This window comes from Triplophysa rosa, linkage group LG8, assembly GCF_024868665.1.
Source record: "Triplophysa rosa linkage group LG8, Trosa_1v2, whole genome shotgun sequence".
In the NCBI taxonomy this organism is placed as follows: Eukaryota; Metazoa; Chordata; class Actinopteri; order Cypriniformes; family Nemacheilidae; genus Triplophysa; species Triplophysa rosa.
The window spans coordinates 18,302,153-18,317,385 of record NC_079897.1 but is presented as its reverse complement, the minus strand read 5'-3'; the positions used below and the strand labels follow the sequence as shown (position 1 = coordinate 18,317,385).

The following is a 15,233-nucleotide window of genomic DNA, read 5'->3' as shown; positions in this document are numbered from 1 at the left end:
TTCATTTTACAACGTTAGTTTATCATTAACCGAAGACTGTCCTGGAAATATATATAAAGATCACTTGCTATTTCTATGAACTGAGAGCTCAATCATGATGCTTCCTTACTGTTTGTATTTGACCTTATGGATGTTGTGCATTGGTAAGCCTTTTAAACAATGATATAATGTCTGTAGAGATAAATATATTAACTTTACTGAACTATTTAACAAATTGTATTGCAGTTGTTCAACATCTTTCATTCATCTTTTTTTACTGTTTCGCAAACAGGACAATGTATGGGTCAAGTTTTGCAGTTTCCTGACTCATATGATGGGGCAGTAGGAGAAAGCATAGTGTTTGCCCCTGACAATCCACCACCCACTTCTTCAGCGTTTTGGCTAATTAGATGGAGTTTTGGAGAACAACCTGTACTTACCTCAACCCCTGCTGAAACTAACATACCACCAGCATATACAGACAGAGTCACTGTGGACACCACCACTCATGCTTTGATGCTCATGAACCTGACATTCAGTGATGCTGGGACATATGAGCTGTCTGTACAAACTGACACAATCTATAAAGGACAAACTTCACTGGTAGTCTACAGTAAGTCTGTTTCTGAAACTGTTACTTGTGCATAAGCTATATAAGTGCCTTATTCTGTATGTGCTGATAAAAGATTGGGCTATTTTAAAAAGCCACATGTGTCAGCATTACAGTCATTTCATATAATTGCTTACATTACATTAAATGTAATAATGCAATGTCTAGACTTAAGTATGCTTTACAGGATGAATAAACTGGACACACTGTACCTTTCCGTCTCATGGTACAGTTGTACGTCTTTTGTACCCCTAACATTTAACTGTGCATTATTTGCAAATTGGACTTTAATTATTTCATTTAGTGCGTAGATGCAGTACTTTAGTTTTTTCTCTTTGTGGTTTTTCTCCCATCAGAAAAGGTGTCTAACGCCACACTTATTGGTCCAGGAGAGTTATTAATAGAGCGGAAATCAATTGCTAAGATAACCTGTGAAGGAAACGGTGACATCACCTCTGTGCAGTGGATAAAAGATAATGATCCACTGAATCCCAGCGTCAGCGTCATCTTCTCATCTGATAACAGATCAGTTTCCATCGATCCAGTGTTCAGATCCGACAGCGGGGAATACCAGTGTACTTTGAGAAATCCTGTCAGCTTTGAGACCAAAAAACTCACCCTTATCATCAACTGTAAGTATACGCAGCTAAACATCAAGATTTGTGCTGATGAAATATAAACAATAGACTTTGTTTCTTTCCCTTTGTGTTATAGATGGACCAGAAAATGTTTTGATTGAGGGTCCAAATGAGGCGGGTTTAGGGAGTCTGGTGTCATTGTATTGCTTTGCCACATCTGTACCTTCTGCTTCATTCACCTGGAAGTTTAATGGAACAGACACCAGTGTAACCACAGAAAAATTCACCATAGAAAAGACCACCCTCACACACAGCGGAGACTATATCTGCACAGCCAGGAATCATGTCACAGACCAAAACGTTGACTCTCAAAGCCATATTTTAGAAGTTAAAGGTAAGAGTTACCTTGTTTTATAGAAACAATGCTTTGAACACAATTCACAATATAATATAATAATACAGTATAATACATTACAGAGAGTATTACATGACTATTACATGTTGTCTGTTGTTTTTGTATTTTCGTTGCTATATAAGGTGGTGATGGAGGAGGAGGGCTGACAACAAGTGCAATAGTTGTGATTGTGATTGGTGTTTTAGTGGCAGTTGGAGGCATTTGATTGTCTACAAAAACTAAGAAAATGTTATGTTGATTGTTCTGTCATTTGTACTGTAATTACATATATTACACATCACTTAGGGAGATTTTGTGAGTGTATGTTGTTTAACAGCAAATCCACATCTGATCTGCAACCACAATCTAAAACAAATATCTTTACTATACTGTGTTGTAATTTATGCATTTCTAAAAGGTTCTGGGCTGGGCAATAAACCTTTTCTTGTCAAATTGGTCTGTTAAAGCGGCACTAACACACGCGGTTTCTGCCAATCTCATATTAATCTTGAGTACCTATAGAGTATTGCATACTTCGTATCTTCGAAGAGTATTTAGTTTGATCACATTTATAAAAGGTAGATACAGCTGTACGATTATTTCCGAAAGCATACGGCGCGTGCGGGGGGAGGAGTAAGCTGAACTAAAGGACATTGCCAACAAAACACAGACATCAGTTTCACTCACCGCATGCGGTTCATGTCTGGCATCTTTTAGCGCTGGGACGGCTCCATATATCAGTTTCAAACGATCTCCAAATCCAGCGTTATATCCACCGTTTATATAACATTCATCACCCAAATGCAGTGAACAAACAAACACCTGAACTTCGCGAACGTATGCGCTCTCTCTCCTGCACACAAGTGAAAGTGACGTCTGCGCATGCTCCTTCTCCTTCTTCAGTTTTATATGTTCGAAAAAAAACGTTCCGAAACCTGTACGATTGCTGGGGGAGTGTATCGAGCACAGAAATACTACGTAATACTCCCAACTCAACGCATGAGAAGACAGCACGTTCAACATTGTAAAGAAGTCAGAATGCATGACGCATCTTGCAGCACCCCTTTAAAATAAACTATTATATCCTTTGTTACAAAGAAAAGTCCTTGTGTGTTTATTATATTATGTATAGCTTTAACATACGGGAGAAATTGCCTGTATGGATATGATACAAGATGTGATTTACCTCTGCATACAAGGCAAGTCAAAGGTGATATTGGCTTGCTGTCTATATGTGTATACACATACATTACACTGTGTTAAAAATAACACTGAAGCAGTGCTGAAAATGACTGAAAACATGGTTCTCCAGGACTCAATAAGTTTTGTGCGGATTTCATTTTGGCCAAGCCTCCATAAATTGCAAGAATCAGTAGGCGAGACATACCCAGATGGTCTGCTACTTCTGCCGATATTCTTGAGTGTGGATCAGATGGACACTTCTCTATCCCATGATGCCACTGGAGCTGAGCAACGGTCAAATTTCAAAAGTAAGTCAAATAAATATAGCGTAAAACTTTAAATGCTTAAATACACTACAAGACTTTTGCTTAGATTTTGCCAAGATTTTCAGTCTGGACTTGTTGCAGAAAGTCTGTATCAGTCTGCAGATTTCATCAGTTAGTGTGTTTCTATCTGAAACTTTCAAAAAGTCTGCAAGTGTATGATGTCTAGTTTAAAAACAATTGTTTCCGATTTTAAAAGTCTTGTAGTGTATTCCAGCCATAAGGCAGACGTCCATTTTTTATGTAAGTGCCAATACATGAATTTCTTGTGACTAAATTATGTTTTTATCAACGTTCATGTAAAGGTTGTTGTTAATACGTCATAGGTCAAAGAGCATATGGGTCACATGACCATAAAACATGGCGGACGCAGTATGTCCGAAATGTATTCATACTACTCCCACTCATACTATATAGAACATACCGTTTTAACGGCCGATAGGTAGGTACTTATTCAAATTCAGTACGTACTGTCACAGTATGCAACTTTGGATGCAGCGACACAGTTCACGAGTCACCATGGAAACGGCCGGGAAGCTTAAAGTTTTTCACTGTAAAACAACGTTATAAATCATCGGTGTATAAAGTGCGGGATTAAAAACCATAGAAATCATATTATTTAATGTATATGTTAAACGCCTTAAATTAATTATTTAACTAAATATATAAATAGTTTAAATATATGTTCTATTTTTATACTGAAATATTTAAAATATATAGGCCTACTCATCATGGCTATCTTTGTTACATAAAGTGTAGATTTGTTGAGATGTTTGTAACTGTTATTTTAATGTGTATTCCATGGTATTTTACCAAAATTGTGTTGTGTATGTATTTTATTACACCACTAACCTCTTTTTTGTTCCTTCCCTGTATGGTCCTTAAAAAAATCTACCTTTATTTGGTTTTCTGAAAACTGACTTTGTATTGTATCAGCTTTATATTCAACTGACGTAGTCATATTAATTCAAAATGATTTATTAATTGTAGAAACTGCTACAGTTTTCATAATTTTGGAAAAACTTGTGTGATGCTTTTCATTACACTACACTATGTATGATAATCAATTTGGAGTAGAGGCTGAAGGTCTGCTGTGACAGAGGTAGAGGTTTAAAATGTTAGGCCCAGTCACATGTCCAATATGTAATAATATATATCCCTTTCAAATACATATACATTTTCTTTTCTTTGTTTCTTTTGACTTTGTTTGCTAAAAGGCCATGGCTTTCCAAATGTTAAATGAGGTGTAAAAGGCCTATCTTCAAAGACCAAGAACAAACTGTAATTTGGCTTTCTTATACCGAATAGGAATAAATTATTAAGAAATACAGATGGTATGAAAACACTTTTAAAAAAGTATTTTAATGTAGTTTATTATGTATCTGAATTAAAGTGATAAAGGGACATTAAATCTGTAAAAACTATGCCATAGGTGATAACCTATAATTAAACTTATCCTGGGAATCAGGCCTGGCAGACAGGACTCAAACGTGCAACCTTTGGGTTATACGTCTATCTCTCTAACCATTACACCACAACTGCCCTGAGATGCGTCAAATATTTTATAGTTAGTGGGGAAGAGTAATGAGATGCAAATTCTTAATAAATTGTTCTGAAGCAACAAGAATTGTAAGGTGTGCATACTATTTATGCATCCAATCATATGTGACCCTGGATCACAAAACCAGTCTTAAGTAGCACGGGAACATTTTTAGTAAAAGACAAAATTACATTGTGTGGGTCAAAATTATCGATTTTTCTTTTATGCCCAAAATCATTAGGATATTAAGTAAAGATCATGTTCCATGAAGATATTTTGTAAATTTCCTACCTTAAATATATAAAAACTTTATTTTTGTGAGTGGATGGTCTGCCACAGTGCCTCTGATTAACAACTTCAAAGGCAATTTTCTCAATATTTTGATTTTTTTGCGCTCTCAGATTCCTGAGTTTTAAACGGTTGTATCTCAGTCAGATATTGTCCTATTCTAACAACTCATGTATCTATAGAAAGTTTATTTATTCAGCTTTCAGATTGTGTAAAAATCTCAATTTCGAAAAATTGACCCATAAAACTGGTTTTGTTGTCCAGGGTCACATATTTGGAGATTTAATAATAAACCTAATTAAAAGTATGTACAGTATTCAATGTAAACACATAAAGCCTTAAATGTATTGAGAACAGCTCACGTTATTTTATTTAAAGATTATTTTATTTTAAAAAGGTTACAAATCATAAAATTAGCTTAATATATTAATGTAGCTATAAATGTACTTATAGTAATACTGTAAAATTAAAATATATTATAATTTGACACTTGGCTCTCATCAAAAGTGCAACTAACCCTGGAACATATAACCTGCCCCGTAGCAGGTTATCTTCAGAGAGTGAGTTGCTATGGTTACTTACATACCCAGAAAGTAACCTCCGTTTTTGGAACCGAAAGTTGAGGTTATCAGCTAACCTACCCTTAAATTTACCCGGGTATGTCACATAACCAGCTTTCTGGAATACCCCCCAGATCAAGTAAAATCAACACAACTAAGATCTCACAAGAGGAAATTGATTTCCAAAAACAGCATTGGGTGGCACAAGCTTTTGTTAAATCACTCTCTTTATCCATTCGCCTTCACTAAGAACTAATAAAATGTATGGTAAATTTTGTTGTGATTACTTCACTTTAAGGTTGTGGTTACTTTTTTTGTCCACCACTAGGGTGGGTTGTGTTGTCAGTCATTTTCACGTCTTTGATAAAGATGTAGTGATCAGAGGTCAGCCTGGGGCTTTTTATAAAGCGGACTCTGTCTTTCATGCACAGAAGGATTCTCAAGATCGATTTTGCTAGATTTTCTTTTGCCTAGCCCACTCCAGTTTATCGTCTTTGGTTTGATGGTATGTCTCTGGCATCCAATGACCAGACAAGTGACAACTCTCTAACCCTGAGGTACTGGATTAAAAGAAGTCAATTTCAACCGCCATTTTCTTGGGAGTTCATAGGTGGCACATGCTGTATATTAGTTTTACAACAGGAGTTTATCATTAACTAAAAACTGGATGTGCATAGGCTAGTACTAACTGTTTATCACTCCTAACAACTCAGAGCTCACTCATGATGTTTGCTTGTGGTTTATATGGGATCCTATTGATATTGTGCATTGGTAAGTCTTTCAAGCAATATATAAGCTGTTATATATAAATTATTTAACTGCAGAACAAATGTAAGTGTTCCTTTTACTACACTTGTTCGAAATCTTTTTTATTATTTTCATAACAGGACAATGTATGGGTCAAGTTTTGCAGTTTCCTGACTCATTTGATGGGGCAGTAGGAGAAAGCATAGTGTTTGCCCCTGACAATCCACCACCCACTTCTTCAGCGTTTTGGCTAATTAGATGGATTTTTGGAGATCAACCTGTATTTACCTCAACCCCTGCTGAAACTAACATACCACCAGCATATACAGACAGAGTCACTGTGGACACCACCACTCATGCTTTGATGCTCATGAACCTGACATTCAGTGATACTGGGACATATGAGCTGTCTGTACAAACTGACAAAATCTATACAGGACAAACTTCACTCCTGGTCTATGGTGAGTGTGCTGCTGAAACCAATATTTAAGCATTGATCACACATCATGTGTTGATAGTGTGAGTCATAATTCCATTCTATGAGTAGTTTAAAGATGATTAAAAAGAAACATAGAGTTCATACAGTAATGGCCAAAAGTGATGTCCGGGGAGTGGGGGTGGGTATGTTTGCACAATAGTTGCTTTTAGTGCCTTCTCAGGTTCGATTAAACCATCAAAGTAGTGTATGGTACAAAATGGACAAAACACTAAAATTTTAAGGTCTTTATTGGAGACAGTTATTTGGAAAAAAGCAAGTATTTCAGGTAATAGGGGCTTTATTGGAATATGCAAAAATATATTGCATTGTACTACACATTTGTTTCTGACTATGTGCAATCCCCTGGGATTGAACCCGTGATCTTGGCATTGCACCATGCTCTAACCACTGAGCCAGCTATTAAACTTCAATACAATGTTTTTAATACAAATTAAATAATGTAATGCATATTAAAAACACATTTAATGTTAGCTTGTAAATTAAACAAGATTTATGAGTGTAAGAAAAAATTGTGTCATAGCATCAGAACAGTTGTGTGGCAAACAGTAGATAACGTGAATGTGATACTGAATAAGTTTTTAAGTGCCTTTACTTTGTTTATTACGCAGTGGAAAGCCACTTGAAAAGGGGACAGGAGTATTGTGTGTAGCTTGTTGTCTCATGTTTGTCGTACCGTTTACTGCTGTGAAGTGACAGTTGTGTACTGTAGATTCACAGTAAATTACTTTGATATCAAAACATTGTTCTGTAAAATCACAATGATTAGCAATACAGTAATTTCTTATACTATATTTGCTTATTTACACGCACACTCTTTTTTTGAAAGAGTAGGAAAGAGATAGAAGTCAGAGCTGATCAGTCAGGTGTTGACGGAAGAGATGTGTTTTCAGACGGTTTTTAAAGATGGCTACAGATTCTGCATATATGCAAAATATATATATGTTACAGGTCCCGGTCAAAGGGAGGAACTGTATTGAGATTAAACTCTTTTTCAATAAAAGAGTAAGAGAGACGAGAGTTTGCTGTTAGTCAAGCGGTCCTCTGTGTTGTCTTTATTAATAAACAGTTAAAACCATAAAGAAAATGCCATTCGTAAACTGAATAGATTCATAAACACTTAAATAACAAATAGATCAATAAATAGATAAAATCATCCAATAACTTCTATATAAATGGTTCAGACTCTCACACAGCTCTTTTACACAGTAAACTTAACTTGTATTATATTATAATACAAGTTAATATATATAATATATAATAATATATTATATATAATATATATAATATATTATATATAATAACTTGTTATTGTATATAATGTGTTACTTACACTCAGGTAAGTAACACATTACAATATTATTAAGCAGTTCGTTAAAACATTTTAGTCAATTTGATTTCATTTGTTCAAATGTCACTTTTACTATAAAATGTAAGACACTAGTGAACCTCTTTCTGACAAAACATCTATTTAAAATAATAATACAATAACTACTCAATATAAATAAACATTCATTTGACATTAAAGCATATGAATTTCAGATTTTATCTCAAATTGGTCATTTTATCCAACCTTTTTCAATAAAAGAGTAAGAGAGACGAGAAGTTGCCATTAGTCAAGCGGTCCTCTGTGTTGTCTGAAGAAGCACCAAAGTTGTCATGGTAACTCAAGCTCTCAACTGCCACCAAGAACTTAAAAGATGCAGCTCTACACTCTTAGTAACACTATCTATCATTGCTATTAACACAATCTCATATGAATGTTAATATAAATAAATAATAAATATATACACGTATACAAATCATTTCATGTCATTGTGACCCAAAAATAGCAGGGGGTCACATACTGTATATATATATACAGTATACAGTATACAGTATACATAGTATATAGTCTATTTATATATAATGCAATGTCCACAGTGCTGTCCATTAGATTTTCAGTGTACAGTACAGGATTTTATTTATTTATAATAAACTGTTATAAAAGATAATTGTTAAATGTGTGTTTGTTGCCACATACACTGTAAATTGTAATGAATGTGCTAACTTATTTTTTTGAGTTGACTTCACTTAATGTGCAACTGCTTGTTGAGATTAATAATGTAGATTAAGTAACGGGTACTATTTGGGTTAAAATTCTTAGTTACTTAAATATCCCTAGTTGAATTAATGCAATTTGAATGAGTGCCATTTTGTTCTGCTAACTGATAAGTGTTTTAAGAGAGTAGAGGTTTCCAAATGTTATATAAACGTAACTAAACACAAAATATTGTGTTAATAATTAGCGTTGATACAATATGAGGTATAAATGGTTTGATTTAAATTAAGAATGTGTGGTATGTTTTTTAAATAAGTGAAAATAGAACATAAAAAGTCTTAAAAGCATTTGTTATACTTATGTAATTTGTCATTTGACTTTATGTAATGGTTGTTAAAATATTATTTAAGTAGGTTTCACGTCAGCACGAATTTACTACGAATTCTGCTTTTAAGACTATATAACACAAACATTAAGTTGTCGCCTCTGCAGTACCGTATTTGCCTCTAGGGGTCAATACGCACAGGCGGGATTCAGGCTGAAACATGAGAAGAAACTCAACGGTCGTCGGACGTCAACCTCGTGCAGATGCTGCTGACACGCAGGCTCGTGCGGCGCCACTTTCAACCGCGGCGAAATATTTCTGTCAGCATCAGACATCAGAAACATCAGTCTGAGGTAATTATCTCACAAAACAGCAACTATTAATGTATTCTAGAAAAAATGGCATCCCCTTGGCCGTGCAAGTACTGTTCATATTCCACAGGCAAAAGAGTGCTTTTATTGAAGCATTACAGATTAAAACATGGAAACTACACTCGTGTATCACCAGTGCCGTGTTTATACAAAGACTGTTTGTGCACATTTAAGTCGTTCAGTGCTGTAAAGGTGCATTTATCCACTCATCACGCATCAGATTCTGTGAAAACAAATGTCGTAAAGGAGGTAACGTTTTTCAGTGTGAGTTATGCGATTTTGTGGAACCCTGTACAAAGGCAGATTTGAGGAGGTATTAGCGAACACAACATGTGATCTCATTTTATATGTATTCTTGTTTCAGGAATCTCTGGTGACTCTTCAACACACTACAGTTCTTCGTTGCATCCCTGTTCTTCTTGGAGACAAGGCCTCAGATTTTTTCAAACTCTGCTTTGTAAGTAGCCATAATGAATATTATGATAAATATTGCTAATTTTTTATGTGGTTAAAGTGATAGTTCACCCTAAAAATGAAAATTTTGTCATCATTTATTCACCCTCTTGTCATTTTAAAACTGTATGATTTTCCTCCTTCCACAGAACACAAAAGAAAATATTTTCAAGAATATTGGTAACTGGCACCCATTCACTTGCATTGGTTTTGAGTCAAACAAATAGAAGTGAATGGGTGCCAGCGCTGTTCTGCTACCAACTTTCTTCAAAATATCTTTTTTTGTGTTCTGCGCAAGGTCGTACAGGTTTGAAGAAGATGAGTAAATGACACAATTTTCATTTTTGGGTGAACTGTCACTTTAACTGTATTGCAGTGTTTGTTGTTTTTGTCAGGTTTTTGTATAAAACTGCTTGCAGAATCTAGAAAATGCTGATTATTGAATAAAATATAAAAATGTGTTTCATATAACAGATATGTACGTATAGTCCACAACACATAATAATTGACAGAAATAACCAAGCTCAAAAGTTTATATGCAGTTGATTCTTAACACTATGTGATGTTACTTGGATCATCAACAACTCTTTGTATGATGTGATGTCTCAGAACAAACATGTGACTTGTGAAAAACTATTACAACAGTTGTTGACTCTGTGTAACATCAGAGTATTAGAACCGCGTATGTAAACATTTCAACGGGGTCATTTTTGTTAATTCAGTTATTAGTCTGTCTTGTGGATAATATGTAAACATGTTATGTTAAATAGCTTGTTAGTAGCATTACAAAATTAAAAACTTTTCATTTTTCATTCCTCTTATTCTTTAATTGTCAACATTTAATGGATTCTGAAATATGCATATATAAACTTAAGACCACAACTGTGTAAATAGTTCTTTATTTAATTGTTTTGAATAATCTCTTTTCAGGACTCGGATAAGAACGACTTTGAGCACATTGCTGTTGGCATTCTGACAGTCATCAATGAAGATTCTCCTCACTCTTCTTCGCTAATCCATGCAGATCCTGTCTCCACATCATAGAGGGAGATATCGCAATGGATGAAGTCTGAGATATGCCTCTTGCTGTTTGTCTCTTGTTTGGACTGTCGTATGCACTCCATCTTGATTACCCGAAGTGCATGAAGAACACATTCAACTTTATCCAGCAAGTTCTGCTTGTTTTATACTGTTTCAGATATGCAAGAAATGTAATCATTTTTTATGCCTCACAATGCATTAACATTGTGAAAAATAAATGTTTTGAAACGTTATGATTTGAGATCTGTGGCTTTTTTATTACCATATGGATTAAACAAAAAAGACTATAAAAGAATGTAAAGAAAAACATGTTACATTTGCTTTAACTGTTTAAGTAAGCTTTACTGAACATGTTGGAGTAGGTTACTGTCACTGCTTCACAGATCACAGATTAAATTTAGTTACTTTAACTTAATGTATTTAAGTAAATGCGAGTTTGAACTAGTAAAGGAAACATTTAATATTTTAGTAAATTGGACTTGATACAATTAAGTTAAGTTTACTTAATTGAAACGAGGCAACGAGTTTGCATGATTGAATTGAGTAAAGTCAACAAATTACTTTTTACAGTGTATGTTGTATGACAGTTATCCATGAATACCACCACATAAAGCTAATAGTCAGCTCACTAGAATAATAATAAACTGTAAATGTCAATGATTTCTCGTAACTATAACTTGTATCTACATATAGGGGAAATAATCAATTAAGTCAAAACAATAGACACAAGATGCCCATTATAGCTGCTTGTTATTTACCAGTGTTTCCCAGAATTTCAAACCACAGGTTTTCTTTTTTTGTTTTCCCTCTCACCCACACAGAAAAAGTGACTGACACCAGTCTTACTGGTCCAGGAGAGTTATTAATAGAGCGGAAATCAATTGCTAACATAACCTGTGAAGGAAATGGCAACATCACCTCTGTGCAGTGGATAAAAGATAATAATCCACTGAATCCCAGCGTCAGCATCATCTTCTCATCTGATAACAGATCAGTTTCCATCAATCCAGTGTTCAGATCCGACAGTGGAGAATATCAATGTACTCTGAGAAATCCTGTCAGCTCTGAGACCAAAAAACTCAACCTTATCGTCAACTGTAAGTACAAACAGCTAAACATCAAGATTTGTGGTCACGCCTGATGAAATCGCTCTATTTTTTCCCTTTGTGTTATAGATGGACCAGAAAATGTTTTGATTGAGGGTCCAAATGAGGCGGGTTTAGGGAGTCTGGTGTCATTGTCTTGCTTTGCCACATCTTTACCTTCTGCTTCATTTACCTGGAAGTTTAATGGAACAGACACCAGTGTAACCACAGAAAAATTCACCATAGAAAAGACCAACCTCACAAACAGCGGAGACTATGTCTGCACAGCCAGGAATCATGTCACAAACCAAAACGTTGACTCTCAAAGCCATATTTTAGAAGTTAAAGGTAAGAGTTACCTTGTTTTATATAAATATATCATGTCAAACAATACTTTGACTAACTCACGATTGATAGTAGAGTATTAATATTTTCAAACATTTCTATTTAATAATAAAGCATACTCCTTTTCTCTTAGTTACAGCTTGTAGTCTAGAATTTTCTCTTTCTTTAGATAACGCCTGCTAAATAGACACATGAAACACATTGGCAATGTAATTATCTTTGTAACTTTGTAATTTTGTTGTTATTTATGTTATGCTGTTTATGTTTAATTTGTACAGTATTGTGTACAGTACATGACTCTTGTTTCTTGTATTTTTGCTATAGAAGGTGGTGGTGGAGATAATGGTGGTGATGGAGGAGGAGGGCTGACAACAGGTGCAATAGTTGGGATTGTCATTGGTGTTTTAGTGGCAGTTGCAGGCATTTGTGGTTTGATTGTCTACCTTACAAAAACTAAAACAATGTGAGTAATTTAGAGTCATAGTGTCATTTGTTTTAAACGCCACTATGTGTAGTGAATACGCACAGCAATGAATGATTTGACCTTAAATGATTCACGACATTTCTCAAATGATCGTGATCTCAAACTGTTATGAGTTTTTGTAACATTTTTATTTACATTTTAGCCCAAAAGTAAGTCTGGGAAAAAACAAACCAACCAATGAAGGTATGATAATTAATTTATAATGCATATACTGTATGTTCTGAGTAAAACAACATACTCAGTACATTTGTCTTTTCAACTTCAATTCAATTCAGTTATGTTTGTTTCTTTAAACAGCACCACCCAGAAGACAAGAGCATGTGAGTGACTTTTAATTGTTTTCAACCCAAAGACATATGTGGAGATACAAAATAACCAGGCATTAACAGTATTTTATCACACTTTAAGTTGTAATTGCATGTTAAAGTGATAGTTCACCCAAAAATGATTTCAAACCTTTATGACTTTCTTTCTTCCGCAGAAAAAGAAAATATATTTCGAAGAAAGTTGTTAACTGAACAGCACTGGACCCCATTCAGTTCTATTGTATGGACACAAAACCAATGCAAGTGAATAGGGTCTAGTTAACAACATTTTTCAAAATATCCTCTTTTGTATTCTGCGGAATAAAGAAAGTCATACAGGTTTGAAATGACAAGAGGGTGAGTAAATGGTGACAGAATTATGTTGTTGCTGAACAATCACTTTATGGCAAACATACAACTGCTAGCTGATCAGTATTTTTTCCATGTAGGAGTTGAACTATGCAGAAATCAGTCATGAACGGAAGTCTAGAGGAGAGGGGGTGATTCCAAGGAATATGAATGAATCTATGACAGAATATGCACAAATAATGCATGGAGCTTCAGCTAAACCACAAGCTCCCCCACCACCCTATGAAAGCCAGGTGAGTAATATGTAAATCTAGCCCTTTAACAAACATGATAAATGTGCTTTAGCTGCCATAATAGCTTATCGCATCACAAAATAGACTGCTGTCCTTTAGCCTTGCAGTAAAATAATAAGGAAGTAATTTGGTTTGTTTATTGTATGACATGCTTGTCCAATGTCTACATTCAGGAATCGAAACCCTCCTCCTTACCAGAAGGGGTTACCTATGCACAGGTTATGAAACGCAGCTGACGCGCCTTCCCGACAGTGTCCTGCATATTGCACATTTTTAATTTTGTGACATTTCTAAAGAAACATTTTGTTGTTGTGTAAGTGAGATAGACTCTAAAGAAATAGTGCTATATAGCACCATATTTTGGTGCTTCGGTGGTTCTTCAGCAGTTCTTTGGAATGACTGAGGTGCTATATAGAAACACTGTAGAACCATACGGTGCTATATAGCACCTCGGTCACCCCAAAAGAACCTCTGAAGAACCTCTGAAGCACCAAGATATGGTGCTATATAGCACTAAAAGTGGTTCCCCTATGATTACAAGCAAATAACCACTTTTCGTGCTACATAGCACCATTTTTTTAGAGTGTATAACATTTTAAGTATGGTATATGATTAAATGCTGTGACCTGCCAGGCTGTATAAAATCTTCTAATTTCTAAATGTTAAAGAGACTGCAAACTTGCTGTATATATTACGAAAATCCATTTTCATCATATAAAAAATCCACTGTGTGCTCAATGTTTAACCAGTGTCGTTTTATTATAACTTGTGTATCATTTGTAAATACAATGCAACTACACATTGTGGTGACAACAGAAGAAAGAGATTCAGAGCCATTGTCATACACTGGCGCACTTTAGTTACGTTAGATAACGTTTAATGAGAGGAAATATTTTATTTCTTTACGAAGACCATGAATGACACGCAATAATACATCCTAAACAAGACAATACAGGTATTAAAATGCAAATTCAAAAAGTAGTTTTCTACAGGACTGAAATCCATTAAGATTATTGACAGTATACCTGACTTCATAGGCCCGGTTTCACAGACAAGGCTTAGTTTAAACAAGGGCCCAGTTGCATAAAGCTGCTAAATTAAGACTGCGTCTTAACAACTAGTCTCATTGACTAGCAATTAGTAAGGACTAATGAGTCTTACTTTTCATATTTCAATAAACCCAATCTACCGTTTTATGTAACTGATTTAAAGAAGTTATGACCAGTCTTTAAGAAAAAAATTAGAAGACTAACTTCTAAAACTAGTCTGAGCAGTTTATGCAACCGGCCCCTGGACTATGTCTTAGTTGGATTAGGATAGAAACATTACTTGTGTGTGCACCTTTAGACAAAACAATGGCACTGACATATTTTAAGATATGTTAGAGCAAGTTATTTTTAGTTGAGACAGCTCAAACATTAATTTAAGTCTCGGACTAGCCTTATGCCTTGTCTGTGAAACATTAGAGTTTTACAATGTGTACG

The 15,233-nt window shown here is 34.9% G+C and overlaps 2 protein-coding genes across 2 annotated transcripts; both read left to right on the top strand.

The window, feature by feature from the left end:
- On the top strand, positions 1–1,787 carry LOC130558378 (carcinoembryonic antigen-related cell adhesion molecule 20-like). The gene is made up of 5 exons (XM_057340748.1): positions 1–143; positions 272–592; positions 946–1,221; positions 1,304–1,561; positions 1,705–1,787. Exons 1-5 carry the CDS (start codon positions 95–97, stop codon positions 1,785–1,787), a joined length of 987 nt encoding a protein of 328 aa, XP_057196731.1. The 5' UTR covers positions 1–94.
- A 4,174-nt stretch (positions 1,788–5,961) lies between these two features.
- On the top strand, positions 5,962–14,127 carry LOC130558377 (carcinoembryonic antigen-related cell adhesion molecule 6-like). Its single transcript, XM_057340745.1, has 9 exons — positions 5,962–5,989; positions 6,342–6,662; positions 11,750–12,025; positions 12,104–12,361; positions 12,683–12,821; positions 12,985–13,025; positions 13,140–13,162; positions 13,597–13,749; positions 13,923–14,127. The coding sequence occupies exons 1-9, from the start codon at positions 5,962–5,964 to the stop codon at positions 13,983–13,985; spliced, it is 1,302 nt and encodes a 433-aa protein (XP_057196728.1). The 3' UTR covers positions 13,986–14,127.
- The last annotated feature ends 1,106 nt before the right edge of the window (positions 14,128–15,233 follow it).

Bases quoted from the DNA above. Each gene is read 5' to 3' on its own strand.
- LOC130558378 (XM_057340748.1), top strand. From the start codon at position 95: ATGATGCTTCCTTACTGTTTGTATTTGACCTTATGGATGTTGTGCATT. The intron at 593-945 runs GTAAGTCTGTTT...TTCTCCCATCAG, and splicing joins AACTTCACTGGTAGTCTACA to AAAAGGTGTCTAACGCCACA. The intron at 1,562-1,704 runs GTAAGAGTTACC...TTGCTATATAAG, and splicing joins CCATATTTTAGAAGTTAAAG to GTGGTGATGGAGGAGGAGGG.
- LOC130558377 (XM_057340745.1), top strand. From the start codon at position 5,962: ATGTCTCTGGCATCCAATGACCAGACAA. The intron at 12,822-12,984 runs GTGAGTAATTTA...TTTACATTTTAG, and splicing joins CTTACAAAAACTAAAACAAT to CCCAAAAGTAAGTCTGGGAA. The intron at 13,163-13,596 runs GTGAGTGACTTT...TTTTCCATGTAG, and splicing joins CACCCAGAAGACAAGAGCAT to GAGTTGAACTATGCAGAAAT.